Source organism: Dryobates pubescens, chromosome 7 (assembly GCF_014839835.1).
Source record: "Dryobates pubescens isolate bDryPub1 chromosome 7, bDryPub1.pri, whole genome shotgun sequence".
Classification (NCBI taxonomy): Eukaryota; Metazoa; Chordata; class Aves; order Piciformes; family Picidae; genus Dryobates; species Dryobates pubescens.
Genome location: NC_071618.1, coordinates 7,527,790 through 7,552,834, shown reverse-complemented (window position 1 = coordinate 7,552,834; position 25,045 = coordinate 7,527,790). Strand labels below are relative to the sequence as shown.

The following is a 25,045-nucleotide window of genomic DNA, read 5'->3' as shown; positions in this document are numbered from 1 at the left end:
TGTCTGTCAACTTCATGTGGGTTGTTTTGTTTGTTTGTTTGTTTGTGGGTTTTTTAGTTGTTGTGGTTGGTTTTTGTTGTTATTTTCCTTTACTTCCTTGGAAAATGTTACATATTTTTTGATTTTTTTTTTTTAATTAATTTCAATATTGTCATGATCTTTGACTGGAGTGGAAGCAAAACTGGCATTGTAGACAAGTCTTTTCAACCAGTGCGTGCAAGTTGTACAATTGGATTTCAGTAGGCATTCAGATACTGAGCTTTTGAGGGAGCTGTGTGCTACAGTTCAATCTTGATGTGTTACTTGGATCTGATGAGCAAACACAGATGGGTAAGTGGCAGAAGTGTGGGACAGGACAGCACTCACATTCTGCTGAGGTTCTGCAGGAGAGCTGGCAGCTGAAGGATTGAACAATTTTTAGCCTGTTGAAACCAGTCTGCTAAAGAGAAGAACTCTGAGAGCAAATCTTTGATGAGATAAACTTGAGAAATGGCAAGAGTACAGAACCTGCAATGTTATGGAACTCTCACTTCGAATTTTGGTCTCTTCTCCCAGGCGGCCAGTACCAGGACAAGAGGACACAGTCTCAGGCTGCACCAGGGGAGGTTCAGGCTAGATGTTAGGAAAAAGTTCTATACAGAAAGAGTGATTGCCCATTGGAATGGGCTGCCTGGGGAGGTGGTGGAGTCACCATCATTGAAGGTTTTCAGGAGAAGACTTGGTGGGATGCTTGGTGCCGTGGGTTAATTGTTTAGGTGGTGTTGGATTGGTTGATGGGTTGGACGCGATGATCTTGAAGGTCTCTTCCAACCTGGTTTATTCTATGTATTCTATTCTATGTATTCGATGTCTCATAAAACCTGACATTACTCAATGGGCAACAGAATATAGTACAAGTAACTGTTGAAGATAGTTTGGTGCACCAGTTGGTGCATCCTGGAGGATATTATTTAACCAATAATTGTGCGGCTAACATGACAGCATTGAACAGGATTAGAAACAAACATGTCATGAGCTGGAATAAGAAATGCCCATGTAATTGACGCCCATGTCACCTCTTATGTGGAATAGATGGTTTGTCAAAAAAGTACTTCTTTTTACTGCATTTTAAAGACAAAGAAAGTGAAAATAAATAGCATTGCATTAGAATACATAGAATAAACCAGGTTGGAAGAGACCTTCAAGATCATCGCGTCCAACCCATCAACCAATCCAACACCACCTAAACAACTAACCCATGGCACCAAGCACCCCATCAAGTCTCCTCCTGAAAACCTCCAATGGGCAATCACTCTCTCTGTATAGAACTTTTTCCTAACATCCAACCTAAACCTCCCCTGGTGCAGCCTGAGACTATGTCCTCTTGTTCTGGTACTGGCTGCCTGGGAGAAGAGACCAACATCTGTCTGTCTACAACCTCCCTTCAGGTAGTTGTAGAGAGTAATAAGGTCACCCCTGAGTCTCCTCCTCTCCAGGCTAAGCAACCCCAGCTCCCTCAGCCTCTCCTCATAGGGCTTGTGCTCCAAACCCCTCACCAACTTTATTGCTCTTCTCTGGACTCGTTCCAGCAAGTCAACATCTTTCCTAAACTGAGGGGCCCAGAACTGGACACAGTACTCGAGGTGCGGCCTAACCAGTGCAGTGTACAGGGGCAGAATGACCTCCCTGCTCCTGCTGGCCACACTGTTCCTGATGCAGGCCAGGATGCCATTGGCCCTCTTGGCTGCCTGGGCACACTGCAGGCTCATGTTCAGTCTACCGTCGACCAGCACCCCCAGGTCCCTCTCTACCTGGATGTTCTCCAGCCACTCTGACCCCAGCCTGTAGCTCTGCATGGGGTTGCTGTGGCCAATGTGCAGAACCCGGCACTTGGATGTGTTCAATCTCATGCCGTTGGAGATTTAACGTTAAGCTTGTCACTTACAGAAGAATTCTTGTTCTGGATGGGAAGTAGCTGTTAAGAGTGAAGGAGGCAAAATAAGAAAAAGCAACAGCAGTGCAAAAATAAAATAACAAAGGAAAGTGTACACATATGCTTACATTTGTCTTTCAAAAGCAGTGTGGTTGACTAACAGTAGAAGCCTGTTTCAGAAGCCTATTGAGGCAAAAATTCAACCTTTCCATTTCAAGAAAGCATGAAATGGTGGTTTGGATGTGGCTTACAATGTAAAGAAGCTTACATGAGATTTTCTTCGCTGTTGGCTTTGCTATAATGAAGGCAGAGAAAATATAAACTGAAGAGTAGTAATTTTCTCTCATCTGCTGAGGTATCGTACAGAGTAGCTTGCAGGCAAGATCTGCTTAATTTGACTGGTTTGGAAAGCAGGATCTTCTCTGAAGGATATTAAACAGAAAAAAAAAAGAGATCTGGAAATGTTCAGTATTTCATATTCTCATTAAAAATCCCAAATAATTGTGAACTGGACATAGTGATTTTTGCTTGTTGAGATATTAAAAGTCCTAATAGTCTGCAAATGCCATTTCTCAGAAGTCTTTTTTTTACCCTGCCTGCCATCTCCTGCCACTTTTGACAGCTATGGCCTGCTCTTTCTCTCCTGTATTAAGCATCCATAGACACAAATAACCAGACAATGAAAGTAATGCTGGTTTATTTACTGAGGATTGTGTGCAATAAAATAGATGGGAGAACTGACCTGTTAAGGCAACACATACACAGAAATTTTCAAGCTCAACTGTGAATGACACGAAGGCAACATCGTGGGACCTGTGATGAGGGTGAATGTTCTGCAGCAAGACTGAGATCTTGTTTGGGTTTTTGCCTCTTTGGCTGCAGGCTGCATACCCTTGTGGCTGTTGGAAATTATTTTCCTATTTCTGGATGTTTTATGAGGCTTCTTAGATTTTTCTGTTCTGAATAAAGACAAAGCCAAGACCTTTAACACTGCTTAAGGTACAGTCCAGGAGAGAGGCCAGCACTGGGGACAGAATGTCAAGTAGCCTTGTTGGGCTACACCTGCCAGAGGTGGGCAGGTCAGCCAGGCCAGTCATAAACTGCATTTTCCCATGTCCTCTCTGCATTCCTTGAACATTGGAACATTCCTTGAACATTGGACTATTTCCCTTTCTGAAAAGGGAAAAGCTGTCACCCTAAAGCTTCAGTGAATGCTACATTTTAAAAGATGCACAAGTGGAAAAGGGCAGTCAAATTTTAAGATACATCCCGTTAAAAAAAGATCCAAATTACAGTTGATGTCTATCTACTCTGTCCATTATCTGTGATAAAACTTGTCAGCGTGTTCCTCAGAGGTATGCACTTCAGTTTCACTCTGTACAATCAAATTGAATGGTCCTGGAAATACCCTACTTCTTTTACTCTGAATACTCTTTTAGATGGCTGTTTTTAAGTAAACTTGACAATTATAAGTGACAGTTAAATATCACATTTTGTTACAGAGTAATTTCCTGAGGATGTTTTAAGTCAGCCCTTGCTCTGGAATGGTAGATCTGCTGAACTTTCGTGTGTATGACCAGTTCTTTTGAAGTAATCCAGACTTTACTACCTATTTAATTAGCATGTACCTTTCAATATCTGCTCTTCTACAACAGGAGCTCCCTGATTTCCATTTTTTGGTATGTTTAAAATACCATGAGGTGCTTTTTTCGGTTGGTTGTTTTTTATAGGGCTCGCAGTAGTTGCCCTTGTGTGGCCTGTAATTATACATACACCTGTGAACATTTCCTGAAGAAGAAAGTGAGACTGACTCTTCCTTTCTTTCTACATTGCTTCTATTTGCAGCAAGCTATTTCCCTGCTCATCTGTATGCTTCCTGTCTTTATTCTTCCAAACTTCCTACAGAAAGTTCTTCCTTCATCTCTAGGGGCATCTCAGTGAAGTTGGAAAGGGTAGGGTCTTACTTGACGCCGCACTGGTAGAAAGGCAGCATTCTTTCATTGCCATTCTGCTTTTAGAGGAGTGCAAATGCCTGCACATCTGGGTGGTTTAGCTCCTCTGGACATAGAGGGATAAAGAGGATGAAGAAAATAACTGAAAATAGCAGTTACTGGGAAACCTGGCACTCTTCAGAAACACAGAAGATCAGGGAAGAGATTCAAAAGACATTTTATTCATTTGCTTCATGCAAGCAAGAGAGGCTGGGGAAAAAGAAGACCTTATCTGTTAATGCTCAAAAGTATTAAACACTTAATCTGGTCAATTATTTTAAGTTCATTCAGGATGAATAACCTAACTTCACAGAAGTGTGAGGGATGCTGCTTTACTGTAAAACTGAGATACAGGATATGAAAGGAATTTATGGAAGAGTGAGTGGCTAAGATAAATTTTAAGATCTAATCTTGTGGGAGTTGGTTTGTTTGTTTTTAAGGGGAGGCTAAACTGCAGTTGGTATGGGGGAGAGATGTTTAGGGAAGAAGACTGAAAAGAGCTCGGAGATGTGGCGAGTGTAGGCTGAAGTGGGTAAGATGCCACCAAACAGAAATAAGCATGTTGCGTCTCCTCCATCTTCTACTGCTTCTAAGCCGTGGGCCTGAGCAGTAATGGAAAGGAAGGGGGGCACCTCTGCAGAAAGAACACAAGGATGAAGCTTTTCCCCAGCTGGTGAGTACTTGATCTGGATACCACCTCAGCCCTCAGCCTGGTTGCTGTGTGTGAATAGAATAAGGATAGGATAGGATAGGATAGGATAGGATAGGATAGGATAGGATAGGATAGGATAGAATAGAATTAACCAGGTTGGAAAAGACCTTTGAGATCACTGAGTCCAACCTATCTTCCAACACTATCTAATCAACTGAACCATGGCACTAAGTGCCCCATCCAGTCTCTTCCTAAGCACCTCCAGTGATGGTGACTCCACCACCTCCCTGGGCAGCCCATTCCAATGGTAGATCACTCTTTCTATGAAGAATTTCTTCCTAACATCCAGCCTAAACCTCCCCTGGCACAGCTTGAGACTGTGTCCTCTTTTTCTGGTGCTGGTTGCCTGGGAGAAGAGACCAACCCCCACCTGGCTACAACCTCCCTTCAGGCAGTTGTAGACAGCAATAAGGTCTCCTCTGAGCCTCCTCTTCTCCAGGCTAAGCAATCCCAGCTCCCTCAGCCTCTCCTCATAGGGCTTGTGCTCAAGGCCTCTCACCAGCCTTGTTGCCCTTCTGTGCCAGGGGAGGTTTAGACTCGAAGTGAGGAAAAAGTTCTTCACTGAGCAAGTCATTCGTCATTGGAATGTGCTGCCCAGGGAGGTGGTGGAGTCACTGTCCCTGGAGGTGTTCAAGGGGAGATTGGACGTGGCACTTGGTGCCATGGTCTAGTTGTGAGGTCTGTTGGGACAGGTTGGACTTGATGATCCTTGGGGTCTCTTCCAACCTTAGTTATACTGTGATACTGTGAAGATGACCTGTTCCATAATCTTTCCTGGCACTGTGGCTAACATATCCCATACAAAGGAACCTGGTGAACAGCTGCTAGGACTTTCTGATCTGTATGGCACTTACTTTTTCAAAAGAAAATAATTTTGAGATTGAACTGTCACTGAGGACTTGATTAGAGATTAGGTAAATTAATAGATCACTAAAATAAGGCATAATTTTGGTGGACTTCCTTTATTAAATGTTCCTGCATATCCGAAGGCTTCTTTAGTCTGTGTTCCTCTATGAATCTTGCACTTACTCTCGCTTTGTGTAAGCGTTTGAGTCTCAATTTTTTAAGAAGAGACTTTTATTTTTGTATTTCTTTTTCCCTTCCTGCATGTATTTTCAGGGCAATGACTTGTACAATGCAAAGTTCTCTGTATTCCTTGAGATTGTGAATCTAGGAACAATTTTCTCCTTGTGAAAGAGTGAGGTGTTGCCAAAACCAGAATACTGCCATCTCTGCTTATGAATCCCAGTTTCAAATCCCAGATACTTTACATAATAAAGCCTAACTGGGCTGATTACCAAAAGAACTCAGTCATTCAGAAAAATAAAAGGGAAAAAATCCCTTTGCTTCATGAAGGAAGAACTGATGCCAAGAGGAGGTTGAAATGTTAAAAATGCATTTTCTGTTTGGATCTTTCATATCAACTGTCCTGTCTCCCCTTTCTTTCCCCTTTTAAAGCTGGGGATCAGTATTGCTTTTGTGCAGTGGGTGCATATGGAAGTGTTTTGTAGGACCTGTGAGATTATGAAGACCACACTCAATGGGTCCCTTCCCTGTCTGTAAGAGCCAACCTTAGGTAAGTCTTTCTGGCTACATCTGCAGTGATGGATGTCTGTAGCTTCATTGCTTACATAGAGTTTCGTGGCATGTGATGTTGGGGCTGTACAGAGGAGTGGCTGTCTTGCCTGCCTGAATTTGCCCACGTGGTATCACCAGAAAGCAGTATGGGATGTTGGCAGAGGATTTAGCTTTATAAGCATAACCATCCATATGCTCTGCCTATTCCATTTGCAGCAAGCAATGTGGCAGGGCACATGCAAAGCAGCAGAGAAACCCGTATGTGTTTTAGTTTCTTGTAGTCCTACTTTATATTCTGCATAAGTGGTCTTTCTTCTACTGCAGCTGGTCTCAGGCTCTTAAAGAAACTAACCTCCTATGGGTTAAAAGGGAAATCCTTTTGTGGATTAATAGTTGATTGGAAAACAAGAAACAGGGAGTTGCTTTAGGTGGTCAGTTTTCTATGGGTGGAGGGGAGTAGTGCAGGGATTTCTGCAGGAGCTGCAGCTATTCAACATAATCCTAAATGAGCCTGAAATGGAAAGGAAATGTGGAAAGACAAAATTTGCAAGTGTGTGAAATTATTCAAAGTACTCCAATGCTGAATGCAAACAGTTGGAGGATAAATTGAGGATGCTAAGTAACAGGTCGGTAAAGAAGTTGAAATTAATAGTTTGCACAGAGCAATATATATGAGAAAAGACAATAAACACTATTCACTGGGATCACTGTTACCCCTCAGTAAGAGACCTTGACTGATTGTGGGTAGTTCCCTGAGAACAGCAGCAGCTCAGTCGGCACTCAGTGTTGGTCTGAAAGGCAAACAGAGCATTACAAACTGCTGAGAAGGAAACTGAGAACAACAAAATCTTTATGTCACTGTGTAATCTCTGCTGTGCCTACTTCTTGAGTACCATGTCCAGTTTTGTTTGCTTTGTTAGGGTAGAATTAGGGTATGTAGAGTCATGGTGAAGGCAGTCAGAGGTATGGGGTTGCTTTTGTGCTAATAGGAACTAATTAGTGTAGGAAATTTTCTGTCTGGAAAGAGAAAAGCAATTGGAGGGGACATAATATCACCTCCAGTGGAGTTCTGTATAGTCATGAATGGTTTGAGGAAGTGAGTAGAGAGTGTTTATTTCCTGGATTTTTTTTTTAGTTTAGTTTGTTTGTTTTTCCCACTGCTTCACAAAAGGCAAACTGGGGCACCCAAGAAAAATTGTAGGAAGGTAGTTAAGCAAAAGCAGCTTCAAACACAACACATCATTAAATACTGGAACTCACTGACAACTGATACTATGGAGATCAAAGTAAAGCTACCAGAAATCTTTAGGTATGTTGTCGCAAATATCTCTTATCCAAACCTCGTTACATGCAGTTAATGACTTATGCTTACTGCTTTGGTTTGTCATCTGAGAGAACTGTTGTGTATTATGTCTGAAACACTTTCAAAATAGCTACAATGTATTGAAAAAAAAAAGGTAATAATTTTTTGGCTGGAGTGGTTTGAATATAAGAGAGATGTGATGTTGCTGTGTTTGATCAGGCTTTGATGAAGACAACAGCCAAAGCCAGGGCAGGGCAGAGTACTGAAGGAAGAAAATAGCAATGTTGTGGCTTTCAAACTCAACAGAACTTTAGAGAAAATTCAATAAAGCCCTGCAGAAATCAGGTCAAGTATTGCATCTATGTAGCTCTGAGAGTTGATTAAATTCTGCTATACATTTGTTCCTTGCTTATTATCTTTGCAGATTGACAGAAAGAAATAGGATTACAGATTATTTGAGAAAAACATTTTGCTTCATTTAAAATCTCTAAGACAGAAGTGAAATGCTTTGTTCCACAAACTTCTTTGTGAAAGTATTTTTACACAGTGCTACACTTCAGTATGAATTCCTCTGTTGCACCAGGGGCTTGCCTGGGACCACTGGAGATTTTTTGCTAGAAGGTGATACATTAGCAGAAATGAAAATTCAGAATTTCAGAAGCAGCTTGAATTTTCAATTAAAATGGATACATATATATCATAAAAATAACCACATTTTACCTGAAAGCTGAAAACATTTATCGTGTTTACAGACCATCAGTGCTAGATCTTTTTAGACCATCAGAACTTTTACTCTCAAATTTTAATTTAGCATGAGGTGTATGGGGCTGAAATGGCCACATTTTACTCCCTGATGTCATCATGATGATGACCTGCAGAGGTGTGGGGAGTCAGGCACAAACTTCAAGAGCGTGAAAACTGCAATAGTGCATCCCTGAGCTATACTGATGCTGTTATTTCCAGGACTGTTTTGGTTCCCTGGTAGCTCATGGTAAGATCCTGGTTTGCTTTTTGTTGCAAGAAAGCTCAATTGGCTCCCCTTGTTTAGAGTCAATTTTAATTAAAGTCTGTGGTTTTTTACTCTGAGTCAAAAATTGTTCCTGAAACCATGTATGATCCAGATTCAAATCAAAAAGGATCCTAATCTCACATTCGGGTTAAGTATATTGAAAATACTGGATCATTATTTCCTTCAGTAGAGCAACTACCCCAAAGCTTGTTACTGTATCACTCCAGACAAGGCTGCTTGATTCCCATGAATGAACAGGATTAAACAAGTACATGATTACAAAAAGAAAAGCCACTTGGAGGTAAACTCCCACTTGAGGTAAACTAACTTTCAGTCCAGCTAACTGAAACCTGTCATTTTGATGCTCTGCTTGTGCCTTGCATGCTTTGAATTTGAAGGTGTAGAAAGTATATATGTAGTGGCGATGTTACTGTAGCTGAGGTTTAACTAGCATGTTAGAGTTCTCTGTTTTGCACAAGTAATAGATATTATGTGCATGTGATCCTGCAAGATGTCTGTCTGATGTGATAAAATTAATCAGTATAATTACATTTTGTTGCTCTTTTATTATTTCACTGAGAATACACTATGTAAAGATGGGAGGCGTAGGCAGTTTGCTGATTTTCCAAGGCAAATATGAAATTGCTGTTGGATTGAGCAGGACACTCAAGGAAAGCTGAAACTGAATTAGCATCTTCTTTTGCAGTAGATGCATGTGAAGGAATAAGTCTCCTGCACTTCTTGATGCACCAGGAAGTGGTGCAATTTTACAAGTGAACTTGCAAAAAGCCACACTCATAAACAGCAGTTAGATAAAATACTTTTTGCCTATGAAGTTTCCACAGATGATGTGTTTCTGTGGTAATACTTTGTTACGTGAAAGTGATGGACTGAAGACTTAATTTTTTCATTTCTGTTGATATAAAAATGAAAAGATATATGACTCTAATCATATATAATACATGGAGCTGCTGTAGGCCTATCATACTGTAATAAATTAGTATTTAAATATTCTATCAATTAATTTTGACAGAGGAAACTTATATAGATTGATTGGTCCTCTTAAAAAAATTAGCTCATGTCTTCCCTAGTGATAATTGTTGAGAGTTCTGAGCAAGTCACCATAGGTATACATGTTTTCCCAGGAAGGGCTGCTTCATATTTTGCCTCCTGTGTGTAATATGTAGAAAATTAGCTTTGTCCTAAATAATGCAGCACAGTCCCTTTAAGTGTACAGGAAAAATCCATTTTCTTTTATTCATTTTAATGGCTAAAACCAGTAGGATGATTGGAAGCCTGGGAGAATTCAGTTGACCACTAGCAACAGCCAGTGATGAGATTTGGTAGGCATCAAGACAATCTTGGAAAAAGAAAGTGTTGAAAGCCTCATTGTTTGAGGCTTGTAAAACAATCTTTATGAAAGCACTGAAAATCAGTTATGAGGAGCAGTTGTACAGGGAGCCATCATACAGCTTACAGTCATATAGGACTGTCTCCCAAGTTTTGCAGTGGTGTATCCTCTATAGCAAATGGGAGTTAGCTGGCTATAAAGCTTGCTTTTCCTAATTACCTTCTACAGCAGTTCTGTTGTACATACTCCATATGCCTTGAGGGGTTCACAGATCCCAGCTCTAAATACATTTTGCCTAAGGTGGTGATACAGATTTAATGGAAAACTCATTTCATGGAGTTATGGGGACTGCTGTGGTGCAACATTTAAGCAGTCAAGCTCTCTGAACAGTCCCGAAGTTGGCTGTGGTTATTTTGGTGTTTAAAGGGAGTTTTGGAAGTCTTCGGTCCTCAGAAACATGCTTTTCAAACCGAACGAGAAGGCACGGTGCGGGCTGGTGACAGCACAAGAGCTGTAGCGTTTTCGGTGGAAAAGGCATTTTCCTCCACAGTTACTCACCCTGCTGCACACCGGCGAGAAGGTGAACAGGAGCCTGGCGTTCACGTAAACGCGATGAGGATGGTGCTTTCTGCCAGCTCGCCTTTCCCACCCCGAGCTGTCTCTTCAGGGCAGCCCTCCCCAGCGCTCGCTGCAGGCTGGGAGAGACGGGCGGTGCGTCGGCTAATCAACGCTTCGCACAATTCTGCCGTTTGAGGAATCCACTGCGGGCGAAGCCATGCGCAGAGGAGGGGAGAGAAGTTTGAAGCGGGCCTGCCGTCACTGACATTCACGGCTCTGGCTTCAAGCAGCGCTCGCATCACCCAGGCTCTGCCAGGAGGGAACGTGCGCCCCTGCCTTCCTTTGTGCCAAGCGGGGGTCTGTGTGGAGTAATTGAAATGCAGGGCTGCGAAACACTGCTGTAGTCGTCTGTTTTGGGGCTTTCCCCCTCCCTCCCTTCTTTTGTGGAGCAGGGGGGAGCATGCTTGCTGTGGATTCTTTTTGTTTTATCAGAGAATGAGATGCTGGCTGAAAATTGAAGAAATGGCCCTAGAAGAATTGATGCAAAGATTAAATGCGGTTTCCCAGTGCGCTGGTAGGAGGAGCTGCTGGTCTTAAATAATGTGTTTTGTGGATGCTGTTAGTGATTTGGTAGGATTTACAGAAAATCCTGGTAATCTGACTAGCGTTCTTAATGCATGTTCATATTGATACGAATGAAAATGTTAAGAGCTTTTGTCACCAGGTTAAACTTTTGTTTGTATTAATACTAATTAATACTTGTAGAGCTTAGATATTCATGAGGCAATCTTTGAAGGTCCTCTTGAATAGTTTTGGGTAGCTGCTAGTCCAGTCAAATACTCGAAATGGAGCTTGATTCCTTTTTTTATCTCTGCCTCAGCTGTATCTTAGAAGTGGGGGGAATTGCAGATTTGTCTGGTGGAACCGGTCCAATATGAAGCACTGAAAAGCTCAGCTAACTGTAAGGCACTGCTAGCCAGTATTTTGGGTGGGTCTAAATTGCACTTTCGTGAAAATGAAGAGTTGAATGCATTAATCGTGGTAAATGTGGCTGTATGGATTAAAAATAGCAGTAGATGTGCTAAAAAGGTTTTAGCACTTTAGAAAAGATTCTTATGATCTCTTGAGAGATTTTCTTGAAAATATAAAAAGCTTATGTGTTCAAAACTAGAACTAGACAGCAGTGATAAGGTGATCTGTGATTAGATCTAGGAGTGTTTTCCTGGCTATTGCTCGTGCAGAGATGTAAACATACTTCAGAATAAGAAGTTACCTGGAAAGATAAGAGGTGTGGGTTTTGCATCCTTTGAAACTATGTTTTTTATCCTTTATTCTTAGTCTGGTGAGAGATGTCAGAAGTCTTGCCTCTTCTTGTCATCTGAGGCAAACTAATGGTTTGCTGATTCAGAATATTTAAGGCGTTACTCATTGCAGTATCAAAACTTGGAATTTTTCTTCCCATTTCCCTGGTCCTCCCTTTCCTAAGGGTGGCTCCTTCAGCTTTTTCAATTTCCGTGTGTTGAAGGAGATAATTAGCAAGATGGCTGATGCTGTAGTCCGATGAACAGATAGATTAAATAACAAACATGGACAGTTTAGCTGCATCAATTCTCCTGGATAGGGCAAGTAGGAAATTTACCTTTTTAGTAACATTTTTGGGGGGTGGAGGAGGGAAGCAGGACCTAATCTAGGGAGAACAAGCATTCAATCACAAGTAAAGGTCACCACATATACTATTTTCTCCTTGTTTTTCCTATGTGCTTTCCCCCAGCTATTGTCATATTTTCAAAACATGTCATTATTAAATGTTAGGATATTTGTTTCGCTGCCTGTTTTCATTTTTCTGAATGTTTAAGAAGAAAGCCAACCTGCTCCTGGCTAGGGCATAGTGGGGTTTGCAGCTTAATTTAATATTTCATACGTTACTTTTTCCACACTCTTAAATTGTTGCTGTGGATTTTCTGAGGCAAGGGAAATTTTAAAAACACATGGTTGAATTGATTTGGAATATGGGAGCCTTTTTTTCCTGAATTGATGTGAGCCTCTGGCCTGGGAGCAAGCTCACTGCTTTGCCTGTGACACTGCCTCTCTCAGCTGTGCAGATGTAGGTACACTGTGACCTTCATGTAAGCCACCGGCAGCTCTGAGTGCTGTTTTCACACTTGCCGGCAGGCTCTGACTGTGTGCTGATATTTAGCTTGTTAAGCCTAAATATTTATCCCAAAAAAGCAGCTGTTATTTTACTGCCAGTTTTGTGTTCATGTGGTTTAGCTGGTCCCTCTCCCCCAACTTCTTTTGCTTCTCTCTGTAATCCAAGTGCTTTGGGATTTCCAAACCAAAAGCACCCCTTCTCTACAGCCAGTGGTTGTATTTAAAGGTGGCTGTTCCAGTTTTGCCTATTATTTTTTAATTCTTACTTTTTCCCCCCTACTGGCTCCTTTCGGGTTGCTTAGACTGCTTCTCTGTTGCTGTCATCCATTCTTGGGCTATACTCTGTCCTTGAGTCAAATAATCTACTGTCTGGCTTCAGAGCTGTCTTTCTATTGACTCAGAAACCTTTTGTAAGCAGAGATTTCCTTAACAGCCCAAGATCATGTGCAGGATTTTTTTAAGCCCTTTTTTCAATAGCTCTCTGCTCAGGAGTAATTGAAATGCAAAGGTTTCCCTTGGCTGCCCTAGAGTGCAGCTATCCACCTTCAGGCATCAAGGGATTTTCTCTTTTGTAAGACCCCAGGGAAAGGGCTATCTCTCTTCCTTCTCTCTCTCTCTTTTTTTCTTTTCCTCCTCCCTTCCTCTCTTAAAGGATACCGCAGGCAGTCTCAGGTTCATCCCAGGTAGTTTTAAGCCTCCATGTCAGAACAGGAATTCCTATCAAATCCATGTACTCTACAAGAAGGGGGCATGCTCAGAAAAGAAGCCTTGTCCTTCCCTAGACTGGGGCAGGAGGAAGCCTGGAGTAGCTCATCTCCTGACCTAGCCATCTCCCCAGTGCCTCAAGTTAGGTTTGGTAAGGCTGCGTTTGTCTGTAATCTTTTGCTGTTTTACCACAGCAGCCTTTCAGCCCTTGGCAGCTATCCTACTAGCAAGTCCCCTGTGTCAGTCTGGCACTGACACAGCCTTTCTTGGGCTACTTCCTCACTGACACACCAGCCAGCACTTTCCTCATCAGTTCTTCTGCTCCTTTAGCTCAATTCTGATCTGCTCATGCTCCCAGCCCCCATGGTGAGTTTCTGACCTTAGCCTTTCATGAACATGTGATCCTCTCTCAGGATCCCTGTGGAAGTTTGAAAATACGCCCCCAACATTAAATTTGCCCAGACCAGCTCAGTTAGAAGTAAATGAAGCTGTATTTACAAGCAAAAATACAATCTACAATGGAATGCAATGTATATGTACAAAAATACACAGTATCTACAATATTTACAGGTATTTACAATTAATAAACAGCACAAGATTTCCCCTGGGCAAAACCAGGGGAGATGTTAATAGCTTCTCCACTCCCTGCCCCTCTCCCTATCCCCCTGCATACAAAAAGGGACAAGGGAAAGAGCAGAGAGAAGTATTTCTTAATACCAGTCATGACAAAAGCCATGCAGTCAAGGTCAGTAAAGCCAGGAGAAGCATCAGCCAGAACCGAAGAAGTGAAAAGAGAGATACTGGTTTTGTCCAACTAGTTTAAGTCTGTTAACTCTCCAATGGATTGTTTAGAATTTAGCACTATTTTCCTTTTTACACCCAATACTGATTTATTTACATTTTACCACTTTCTGTTCAAGATCTGTGAAGTTTTTTTAAAGGCATAGCCTAAAACGACCACATCCCTCAAGTGCCTTTCTCCAATACTTCTTACCAATCCAGACAGCTTTCTCTGGCAACACTGATTATTTCTCTCATCTGGCTTACCTTCACTTTATCCTCTCACTCCTGGCAGATACTTTACCTTCCACATCTGAACATATTTGGCTTTTAAGATCATAAAGATCATGCTCTTCAGTTTAACATTATCAATCCTTTTCATATTCTTTCTCTGAGTCCTGCTCCACAGTTCAAAATAGCCTTGTACATTGCCCTCTTCCGACAACTAAAAAGGGTGCCCCCATGGCGTCATCTTTCCACCCCCACACTCATATGCTCCTCAGCCTTCACATCCACTTCTATTCTATCAAATGGTCTCCTGGACTTGCATGACCAGACTATTGCTTTCCCTGTTTTCATATAACTCCTTAAAACAAGGCAGACATGATTTAAAGACATTCTCTATTTCTGACTAAGGTTGTTTGTTGTTTTTTTTCCTATTAGGATTGGGAGGTGGGGGAGTGGGGTGTTGGGGGTGTTGCAGAAAAACTGTGAAATGGTTATTGATGCTAAAAATAAAAACAATAATCCTGTTTGTGTCTGTGTTTTGTTTTGGGTGTTTGTTTGTTTATGGATAGTGACACAATTTCTGTTCAGTTTGCCAGTTTTCACTCTTACTTACTCTTTTTCAGTTCCATTGCTCTGTGAAATTAGACCCTCTTCCATGAATTGCTGTTTATGGGTAGAACATTCCTTTCCCATTGAACAGTAGCTCAGAAGTTGAAGCCACAGGTTATAAATCTAGTTTGGGACTTCATACATTGCCCATATTATGGTCTGCTGTAGGTTTTCTTCTTAGGACTCCATTTGCTCTGACTGATTGTTGCAGTTTGGGCTGGGTGCCCTCTGCTACGGGAGGTGCTTCCTGTGTCCAGAGGTCCAGCCCAGTGGGCGGACACAGGAAATCAGGTATTTCCTACCATAATTCTCTGCACCACTATAAAATCCAGTGCAGGGTCTAGCACTTGGCTCTTTTCTTCCTCCTCTATCACCTGGTAACTGGGGAAGATGCCTCCCGGCCTTGGGCCTGGCTAGGCCCAAGGCCGGGGGTGGGGCGGGCAGAATGGGCAGTCTCAGATCTGGCCAGCTGAGACTAGCCTAGCAGTGGAGTGGGGGGAAGAAGGAGCCCTGGGGGTCTTGGGTGTACCCTCAGGTGGGGATGGGATGTTTCTGGGTCTGTTTTGGGATCTTTCCTTGTCACTGTGCTTCTGGCTTTCTGTAAACATTCACTATTTTCCATTTAAACTTTCCATCACTTCTGCAATCTGTTTGTCTGAGTTGTTATTTTGCCCATGGTGGGGAGGGGGGCTGCCTCAACCCATCACACTGATACAGAAACAGTGTTAAGTCACCAGCTCTTTCCGTCAGTCACTGCTCAGGTTTGCATCAGCACTGAGCTTGGAAGCCTTGCAGTGGCAACGTTGTATAATTGATGTGAGCAGGCAATACAAATCTGACAATCCCAGCCTTAAGACTGTGGTAGCTCCACTCTTGGTTTCTTTCCACCTTGAAAAGGTGCACTATTACAGTTTCCATCTATTTTCTCTCCTCCAGCAAAATTTCAGCACTCTGCAAAAAGAAGAAATGGAAGGAAAATAAACTTGCATGTAGTTCCCTAGTAAGTATATATGCAGTGCTAGTATTTTAAGTACAAGTAGCATCCTGTAGCCATTTCAGCTTCACACAGGTTTTAGGACCTCCAGATTTTCTGTCATATGCACAGTTTGGACCAAAACTTTACACTTAATTTCCCTGGCTTTGTCTTCTTGTCAGGCGCGCTCTCACCTGTCTTGGCAAATTAGGAAGAGATGTAGGAGGAACGGATTTGCAAACCACCCCCAGGTGTCAGCATCACTGGAAAGCTTTGGCTTACTGCAAGGAGCAATGGGAACAGCCTTGGGAACACCCTCAGGCACACTGAAGGGACATCATAGAATTGTGGGTAGATGGAGGACCTGTTCTGTTTGTCCTCCCCATTCCTGATCTCTTGAAAGCTTGACTGCTCTTTCTTACCCTCGTTGCACCTGTTCTCAGTTCACTTGATTTTCCAATTGGGAACCCTCCCAAAAAATCTTTCTACAGGTGGCAGAGTACTCTGTGTGCAGGTATTAACTTGGCAGGCAGGCAGATCTGAGCTTGAAGGGCATTAAATTACTACTTCGCTGCTTTGTCAGCTCTCTGAAGTACCTGGTGTTGTTGAAATGATCCATTTGAGAGCTCTCAGATCTGCAGGTTAGCTCATCGGGAGCACCCATGTGACATGTAATGATAATGGGGGATGCCTCTGCCTGTTAGCTTTCTGGCCCTTCATTTCAGTTTTCCTGCCCTCAAGTTGTGCACAATTGTGAAAAGTGCCTCTGATTTCCCAGGGTAGAGAGTACAGAGCAGGAAGGCTTATTCTGTCCTGAGGTTTAAAATTTCAAGTATAAGGGTGGGAGCTTTAGTTGAACAGACACTATCAAGCAATTAGGAGTGGGTTGCTCATGTGTTGTATGAGTTTGTGGTGTTGCAGCTTCTGCATGCAGCTACTACTGATTTAAGTCAAAATCTTATTACTAACACAGCTGGATCTAGTGAAGCTGGTGGTAGTAGGGTTAAGAGTTGGCAGCAGTCTTTTCCTTATTAAAATGGACTGCCTGAGGAAAAATATCTCGATCAACATTAAGGGGGATTCAAGTTTTATTTTTAACAATTTTATTGTCACTTTAAAAATGCATCCCAAAACATTTTGGCTCAGTACAGTTTCCTTTTTTTACACACAATGAGGAAAATGTTTTTAAAAAAGGGAAAAATAAAGCCCACTTCCCACTTGACTTTATATCCATGTGCACTTTTGGGGACTGCCAATGGCCTTTCTTGTCATACCATGCACCCCCGGGGCTTTCACCAAGTTTTCATGGCAGTTGCTGAACTACAGGAGGAAAATTGTTGTCTTTGCAAACATCTTTCAACAGAAAGCAGGAGATAGGGAAAATCAGGCCTGAGACAGTAAATAAGGGCACATTTAGGGTGGCTTTTCAGAGGACTGCAGAATGCATAACCCTTAGTCTCTCATTCTGTCTATGGACCTTGAATATATATAAAGCTCACAGAGCCGGGAAAGCCCTTCTTGGACTTGTGTACTTAGTGGTATGAAAAAAAGAAAAACCTTGTTACTCTGATGCATTTTTATTGTCTTAGTGACTCAGAATACTGTCTTGGCAAGAGTGCCTGGCACAGCTGCCTGCCACGCTTACAACCACAGAGAGCCAAGCTGCAAGATTACCTCGTGCATATCAAGTAACAGGGAACTTCTGCAGAAAAGGAACTTCTGCAGCACAGTGAAGGGACAGGATTGTGATATGTAACACAGGCCACATTGTCTTAAAAGTGTTTGCTCTAAGATGATGTGTTGAGCAAAGCCAGGCAGCAGGAGGTGCTTGGGTCACTCAGCTTTTCCTTTAATGAAGCAGATCAAGTGAGCTACTTGCAATTCTGTTGCTTGAGTCAGCCCAACAGTTTTCTTAATGTTTGAGGTATCTGAAACATTGCATTTCAGCTGGAAGTTTGAGACTGCTGTTTTACAGTATCTGGGAAAGCCAGTTTCTTTGTTTCTTTTGTCTTGCCCTATTAGATATGAACCAGATATACTTTTATTTCAGACATAAATAACATGATCTTGATTGTTGATATATGCATTAATAAGGTGTAAGTGTCTTGGAGTAAGTCTGCAATACTAGTTACGTGCTCTGACTTCATTTTGAATTCTCCAATTATCCTTATAGCTCCATAGCTTGAGCACAAGCCACCTGGCTCACCATGCATAGGAATGCAGGCATTGTGGTTGAGGCAAACTGTCTGGTAGTCTGGTCTAACATTGCCTTTTTCAGGACTTTAAGAGCAACCAGCTCAAGTCTTCTGGGGAGCAGTCAGGCAGAAAGGGACCTGGGGGTACTGGTTGACAGCTGGCTGAACATGAGCCAGCAGTGTGCCCAGGTGGCCAAGAAGGCCAATGGCATCCTGGCCTGCATCAAGAATAGTGTGGCCAGCAGGAGCAGGGAAGTCATTCTGCCCCTGTATTCCGCATGGTTAGGCCACACCTTGAGTACTGTGTCCATTTATGGGCTTCTCAGTTCAAGAAGGACATTGAGATACTTGAACATGTCCAGAGGAGGGCAACAAGGCTGGTGAGAGGTCTCAAGCACAAGCCCTACGAAGAGAGGCTGAGGTACTTGCGGTTGCTTAGCCTAGAGAAGAGTAGGCTCAGGGGAGACCTTATTGCTCTCTGCAACTATCTGATAGGAGGTTGTGGACAGGTGGGGGTTGGTCTCTTCTCCCAGGCAACCAGCGGCAGAACAAGAGGACACAGTCTCAAGCTGCACCAGGGGAAGTTTAGGCTTGAGGTAAGGAGAAAGTTCTTCACAGAAAGAGTAATTGGCCATTGGAATGGGCTGCCCGGGGAGGTAGTGGAGTCACTGTCCCTGGAGCTGTTCAAAAAAGGATTGGATGTGGTACTTGGATCCATGGTTTTGTTGTCATGAGGTGTTAGGTATTAGGTAATAGGGTTGAACTTGATCTCTGAGGTCTTTTCCAACCTGGTTGATTCTGTGAACAGTCCTGGGTGTAGGTGGAGATATAATCCTCACCTTGGAGGCTGACTTACTGTGCAGTCTTGTCAGCTTCAGACATTCTTGGGTATTGGTTATATCCTTGATTTGTCTCTACCGGTCTTTCTGTGGGTTTTGAGTTTTGGTACTAATGTTTTAAATTTGGGTACTGATGTTTTGAATTTCTTGATGACTGATGGAGAGTTCCATTTGAGTTGTAGTGTACTGGGTCATGGAGATGGTTGTTGGGCTTCCTGTGTGGTTTCCTGGAGCAGCGAGGAGTCAAGGCATGGTGAATCCCATGCTATGATCCAGAGTTGTTAAATTTGGTCACATAAAGAAGTAGAACAGGCTGTGAGTTTCAGCATAAGAATAAGCTGAAATAAAGAAGCCTTGTGATACCCATCCCCAAAAGGTTTCTGACTTCATGTAAAGGCTCACGGTGTTTGAGCTTGGAAGGAGCCTGTGCAATGTGGCCTAGGCAGCTTCCTAGCAGAATGTGGTCCTCAAATTGTGGCAAGCTGATAAAGCACAGTGCAGAGTGGTACTGCCTGGTTTTGAGGGGCATAGGTTTGTAATACTGCTTGGCAGCTGTCTGCCTTCTTAAAATTGATAACCTCAGCAAATAGATATTTGGTAAGCAGAAGGACACACTGCTGTGCAACAGGCACTCTTTTCCATCTGTGCTGTTAGTTCAGAGGTGTGAGTGCTGTCCCTCTTCATGTGCTTGAAGCATTTAAGTGTTGGTCTTACAAAAAGTCTTTCTGTCTTCAGCATTTTGTGTAGCAGACATGAAATTTGCACCAAAAGGCTGTCCTAGTTATTTCAGTCTCAATTCTTGCTAAGCCCGAAATGTATCTTCCTTTTGAATTTCAACTCTCACCTCCAGCCTGATGATTTTAAAGGGAGTGTAGCTTTGCATAGGAAACAGCAGGATAATTTGTATAAACAAAAAAGAATGAGAATGCACATAGCTGATTTTAAAAATGGCTCTTCAGGCTACAACCTTTGTTAATAAAAATACCAAATGATACATTATTAGCCTTTTGTAAACAGTCCTGTGTCTGGCTTCTGAGCTGGACAAAGTGCTTTACTTTGGTCAGTATTTTGTCCTGGGTTGCTGGTTATTGCTTCATGGTACCCTGTGTTACTTAGCCAGACATTTCAGGTTCATGTCACGCACCTGTGTTTTAACAGCAGCTTTACAAACCCTGTCTTGCCCACGGAATACAGTAAGTGAACCAGTGTGGTGCATGACTCATTTGCTTCCTCTTTCCGTGTTTACCTTACATGTGTTACTACGAGCATGACACCTCCCAAAGCAACTGCAATGGAAATGCCCTGCCAGACTTTAATGTTCTCTATGGCCCTGCTGTCACAGAGTATCTGTAATTGAATTGATCATTCCCTATTTCCATTGTCTCAGCATTTTCCGTTTTAGGATTTACTGCAGTGAAGAATGAAGCTCATTTGGTGAATTCATGTGGTGAGATGAAAAATAAAGAGTGGGTTTGTCTGATTCCTTGCCTGGCACTGAGAAGTGCCTGAACTCTCAGGCAATTGCCTGGTGTGTGGCAGGAAAATACTTACCTGTCTTACCCCCTCTCACTGCCACGTACTCTCTTCAAACACCAGGTAATTCTGCTGTGCTTTGGTTTTCAGCTTTCAGCTGAGTCTGTAACTTAGTTGTTATTACCCAAAGGATTTAACAAAGGCAGCTGAACAGTTTCTTTACTAACATTTCTCTTTTTTTGACACACTGTAGTCAGATGTTCAGCATATTCGTAATGGCAAAGTACATTTATATAAAGTGGTCTACGCTTGTAAAAATACTTCAGAACAAAATAAAAGCTCCCACACAAACATTCAGTGAAACAAAATAGAGAAAGAAGTGTGTTTGTATTTGAGGGAGGGATTTTCCCAGCTTACTTTGAGGACTATTGATGGTGGAAGAAGAGAAGGAGAAAGATGTGTTAAGGAAGTAAAACAGGTATCTTTAGTTGTACAGCTTGGATGAGAATAGAAAGCTGGTATGAAAAGCTGGCATGAGGTGGCATGAAAAGATTTTCTGGACATTTTTCTTACAGAGAGTCATTTAGTAGGATATGAAGCTGGGGGCCCATAATACAGTGTCTGAAACAATAGCTTTATGTTTAAGACTTATGATGGACTATGACCTACATGCACATAATCACAAGAGTGATGAAAATTTATCATCATTACTTAATTCATGCTTGAATAGGTAGATGCCAGGCTCTAATTATGAGGCAATTCTAGTCTACTCAGGACCCAGACATTTGCTGTGATCCTGGCACAGCTGGTTTTGTCAAGCACAGCCAAAGTAAAAAATTCCCTCTGTGCAAAGGCTGCTGAGGCTGCAAGTGACACAAGAGACATGCTTCAGACTTCTGATACTAGAGGTTTGAAAGTAAAGAGAGGCAAAGAGCATCTGAGTATGCTGAAGAGAGCAAGAGGAAGTCACTGAAGTTGTTGATGGTGTTGAACTGTATCATCAGCTTACAGAAAAAATGGTCATTTTTACATCAGGTAAATCACTTCTGAATTAATCTATGAAGTAAAGGTGAGGAAATAAAAAGTAAACTAACACATAACATTCTCAACTTTCTAAAAGTATACTTCTAATTTCCTTCTGCTGAGTCTCTTCAGTATTTCTTATTCCCAGCTCATGCTTTAGTTGTCTTTCAAGGACAAAGCAATCTCTTTCTGACTTCAGTGCCATCACTGTTTCAGTCAGTTCCTTTGAAAAGGGTGTAGTTGAATTGCTTTGAGAGCACACAGCCTGGAGCGAGAGAGGGATATTAATAGAAACAGCATCTCTCTGTTGTTATAGGAAGACAGAAGATGAATTATGTGTGTGGCAGGTGGAGGTGTTTTTCAAAGCAATTGTTTAAATTTTGGAAGATCTAACAGGGATTTGAAAAGGTTTGATAAAAGCTGAATGGCATGAAAGGCTGCCATACATTTTGTGTCAGGTGAATGAAGGTATGCATTAAATACTCTGCTGTTAATTTTGCACAGTGTGCTTAACAGTTATCTAAGTTAAAGTAATACTAGGAATTCCCATCCAGCCATCAGAAAATCAAGAACTAACTTTCTGCATCTCACTACCTGCCTTTTAACACATGGAAGCAGAACAATTACACCCTCTCACATGCACACGCACAACAATGCTGCTTTTGGGGTAATGGTCTAGGACTGAATTTGGTAAAGACTCTGCCTGACAGCTATATGATGCTGCAGGGAACCCTTACCAGAGCTGGAAAGAACAGGCAGAATTTAAACTTTTATCCACTAAGGAGGGTGTGGATTTAGAGATATCCAAGAGTGGTTTGAAAGGAAATACAGGTATTTGAGACCGTCCCAGTGTGCAACTGCCAAGGCAGGAAGGGATCTGGGTGTTACCATTTGGCACTTACATTGTGAAGAAGCCCCTCCTGTTCCCCCACATTCCCTCAGGAGCTCCTCTCCCATCCTTTCCCATCAAGTAACTCCTGATCTTTCGCACGTGTGCATTGCCTGCTCTGCAGCATTGCTGGTGGCTTTCTAGTGTGCTTTCTGCCTGAGAAGGAAAGCAGGAGCAGGCAGAGGTCCTAGAGAGAGGAGCCTTCCCACTCACTCAATATCACCACCACCGAGGATGTGCCAGTTTGACAACCTGTCTACAACTTTGCATGACATGCGAGATGTGACGCCTAGCTAGAGCGAGCTAGCCCTATGACACTAAGTAGGAGCAAATGCAGTATAATTGTATTCAGGTTTAAAGATACATATGGAGGAAAAGGAACCAAGACAATTTGTACACCCACTCTCCCCTCTTTCCTAACTCTTCTCACTGCTTCCTGCTCCTGGCAGGAGATCAACTGTGAGGTAGTCATACAGGGGCTATTTTTGTTCATGAGCTTCTGTGAGGCCTCACAAGCTTTGCTGTGTGCGTGCTGCTGTTGTGGGCAGGGAAGCCTGGGCCACACTGAGAGCTGTGCCACGGAGTTGCAGAGTTTTCCTGCTGCAAATCCTGCCCTACTGCCTGTCCAGGCCTGCATGGGCTTCACTGGCTGTCAGGAGCCTTTCATCCTGTTGAGCTCAGAGTGCTCCACAAGCAACTGCACTGGCTGCAATCTACTGGAGTCATGAAGTACTCAGGCAGAAATTATTGAAAGTATCAGATTTAATTATATAGCATCATTAATGCTGGAGATCACAGGCTTTAAAGATTACCATTGCAATCACAGAATACTTAAGAGGAAAAAAAAAAAGCTTAGTTTGAATTATTTACACCTTTAGAAAGGAATTTCTTGAGGGTCAAAGCCTGATTTTGAAGTGTATTGCTAATAACACATTAGGCAATGAATTAGTAAGCTATGAATAAATAAAATTGTGTTTGTTTTAAAGGCTAGTCATTTCCTTTGCTCTATTTTTGTTCCTGGGTATGGCACTGTACAACCTGCCAAGCCTTTTGCAGATGAGCTATATTGAACTCGACAGCTCCCTGCCTCAAGTAACTTGTTATCTGTATTCAACACAGTAAAAAGAGGGAACATCTGACAAGTGTGGTGGAATTGACGAGGGAGGAACATTCCCAGCAAGAAATAAGTTCAGGCGCATTGCTGGGCTTCAAGCAGTTCTAGCTGTCCCTCTTCTTTGGGAGAATAAGGAGGTTGTGTTCCACAGTATATCTTGGCAGGTCTGGTCCTCTGCTTGTGGAGGTTAGAGTCTTATTGTGGTTCCTGCCCAGCTCAGTCACCTGTGTTTCCTTTTCTAGGGATGGGATGGGATGGGAGGGATAAGGGCATGGGAGGGCCCGACATTTGCACTTCTCCTTCCCTGATAAAGGCAGAGCATGGCTAGGGTGGGAGCCTGGAAAAACAGCAGTCATCCTCATGTCTCATCTGGAGGCATGGCATCTGTTTGATAAGGGCTTCAGGTAAACCTGGATATATGGGGCTGTTACATGGTCTCATGCTTCACCTCAGTTGCTTCTGTCAGTAAGAAGCTGAAGTTGTATTATGAACAATAAGATATGAAGTGGCGTTTTTTTCTCCAGTGTTCATAGAATCATGGAATGGTTTCATTTGAAAGAGACCTTAAATTGTTGAGCTCCAACCCCCCTTGCCATGGGCAGGGACACCTCTACTTGGTCAGATTGCTCAAAGCCCCATCTAGCCTGACCTTGAACACTTTCTCTGGGCAACCTGTTCCAGTGCCTTGCCACCCTCAATAATTAATTTCTTCCTAATATCTAATTCCAATCTCCCATCTTTCAGTTTGAAACCATTACCTCTTGACTTATCACAATAGGTTTGCTTTTCTTATAAGCCCCCATTAAGGATTGAATGACTGCAATAACGTCTCCCCGCAGCCTTCTCTTCTGCCACATTCAGCTGGTGGCCAGTCACCAGTGGCGTCCCCCAGGGATCAGTGCTGGGCCCCATCCTCTTTAACATCTTCACTGATGATCTGGATGAGGGGATTGAGTCAGTCATCAGCAAGTTTGCAGATGACACCAAGTTGGGAACAGATGTTGGTCAGTTAGAGAGTTGAAAGGCTCTGCAGAGGGACTTCAACCGACTTGACAGATGGGCAGAGTCTAATGGCATGGCATTTAACAAGTCCAAGTGCCGGGTGCTGCACTTTGGCCACGGCAACCCCATGCAGAGCTACAGGCTGGGGTCAGAGTGGCTGGAGAGCTGCCAAACAGAAAGGGACCTGGTGGTGCTGATTGACAGCCGCCTAAACATGAGCCAGCAGCGTGCCCAGGTGGCCAAGAGGGCCAATGGCATCCTGGCCTGTATTAGGAATAGTGTGGCCAGCAGGAGCAGGGAGGTCATTGTGCCCCTGTACTCTGCATTGGTTAGGCCACACCTTGAGTACTGTGTCCAGTTCTGGGCCCCTCAGTTTAAGAAGGACATCGAGACACTTGAACGTGTCCAGAGAAGGGCAACAAGGCTGGTGAGAGGCCTTGAGCACAAGCCCTATGAGGAGAGGCTGAGGGAGCTGGGATTGTTTAGCCTGGAGAAGAGAAGGCTCAGGGGTGACCTCATTGCCCGCTACAACTACCTGAAAGGTGGTTGTAGACAGGAAGGGGTTGGTCTCTTCTCCCAGGCAACCAGCACCAGAACAAGGGGACACAGTCTCAAGCTGCACCAGGGGAGGTTTAGACTCGAGGTGAGGA

The 25,045-nt window shown here is 42.9% G+C and overlaps 1 protein-coding gene across 8 annotated transcripts in view; it reads left to right on the top strand.

The window, feature by feature from the left end:
- Positions 1 to 25,045, top strand: part of MCF2L (MCF.2 cell line derived transforming sequence like) — a 196,749-nt gene that overhangs the window by 28,996 nt on the left and 142,708 nt on the right. The window contains exon 1 of one of the 8 annotated variants that reach the window (XM_054162842.1): positions 10,626 to 10,988. The exons of 6 other annotated variants lie outside the window; for them this stretch is intronic. In XM_054162842.1, the coding sequence (XP_054018817.1) occupies positions 10,910 to 10,988 (79 nt within the window). In that variant the 5' untranslated portion in view covers positions 10,626 to 10,909. Of the gene's footprint in view, positions 1 to 10,625; positions 10,989 to 25,045 lie in introns of those variants that run through there. One more of the 8 variants, XM_054162848.1, reaches the window with a different exon arrangement.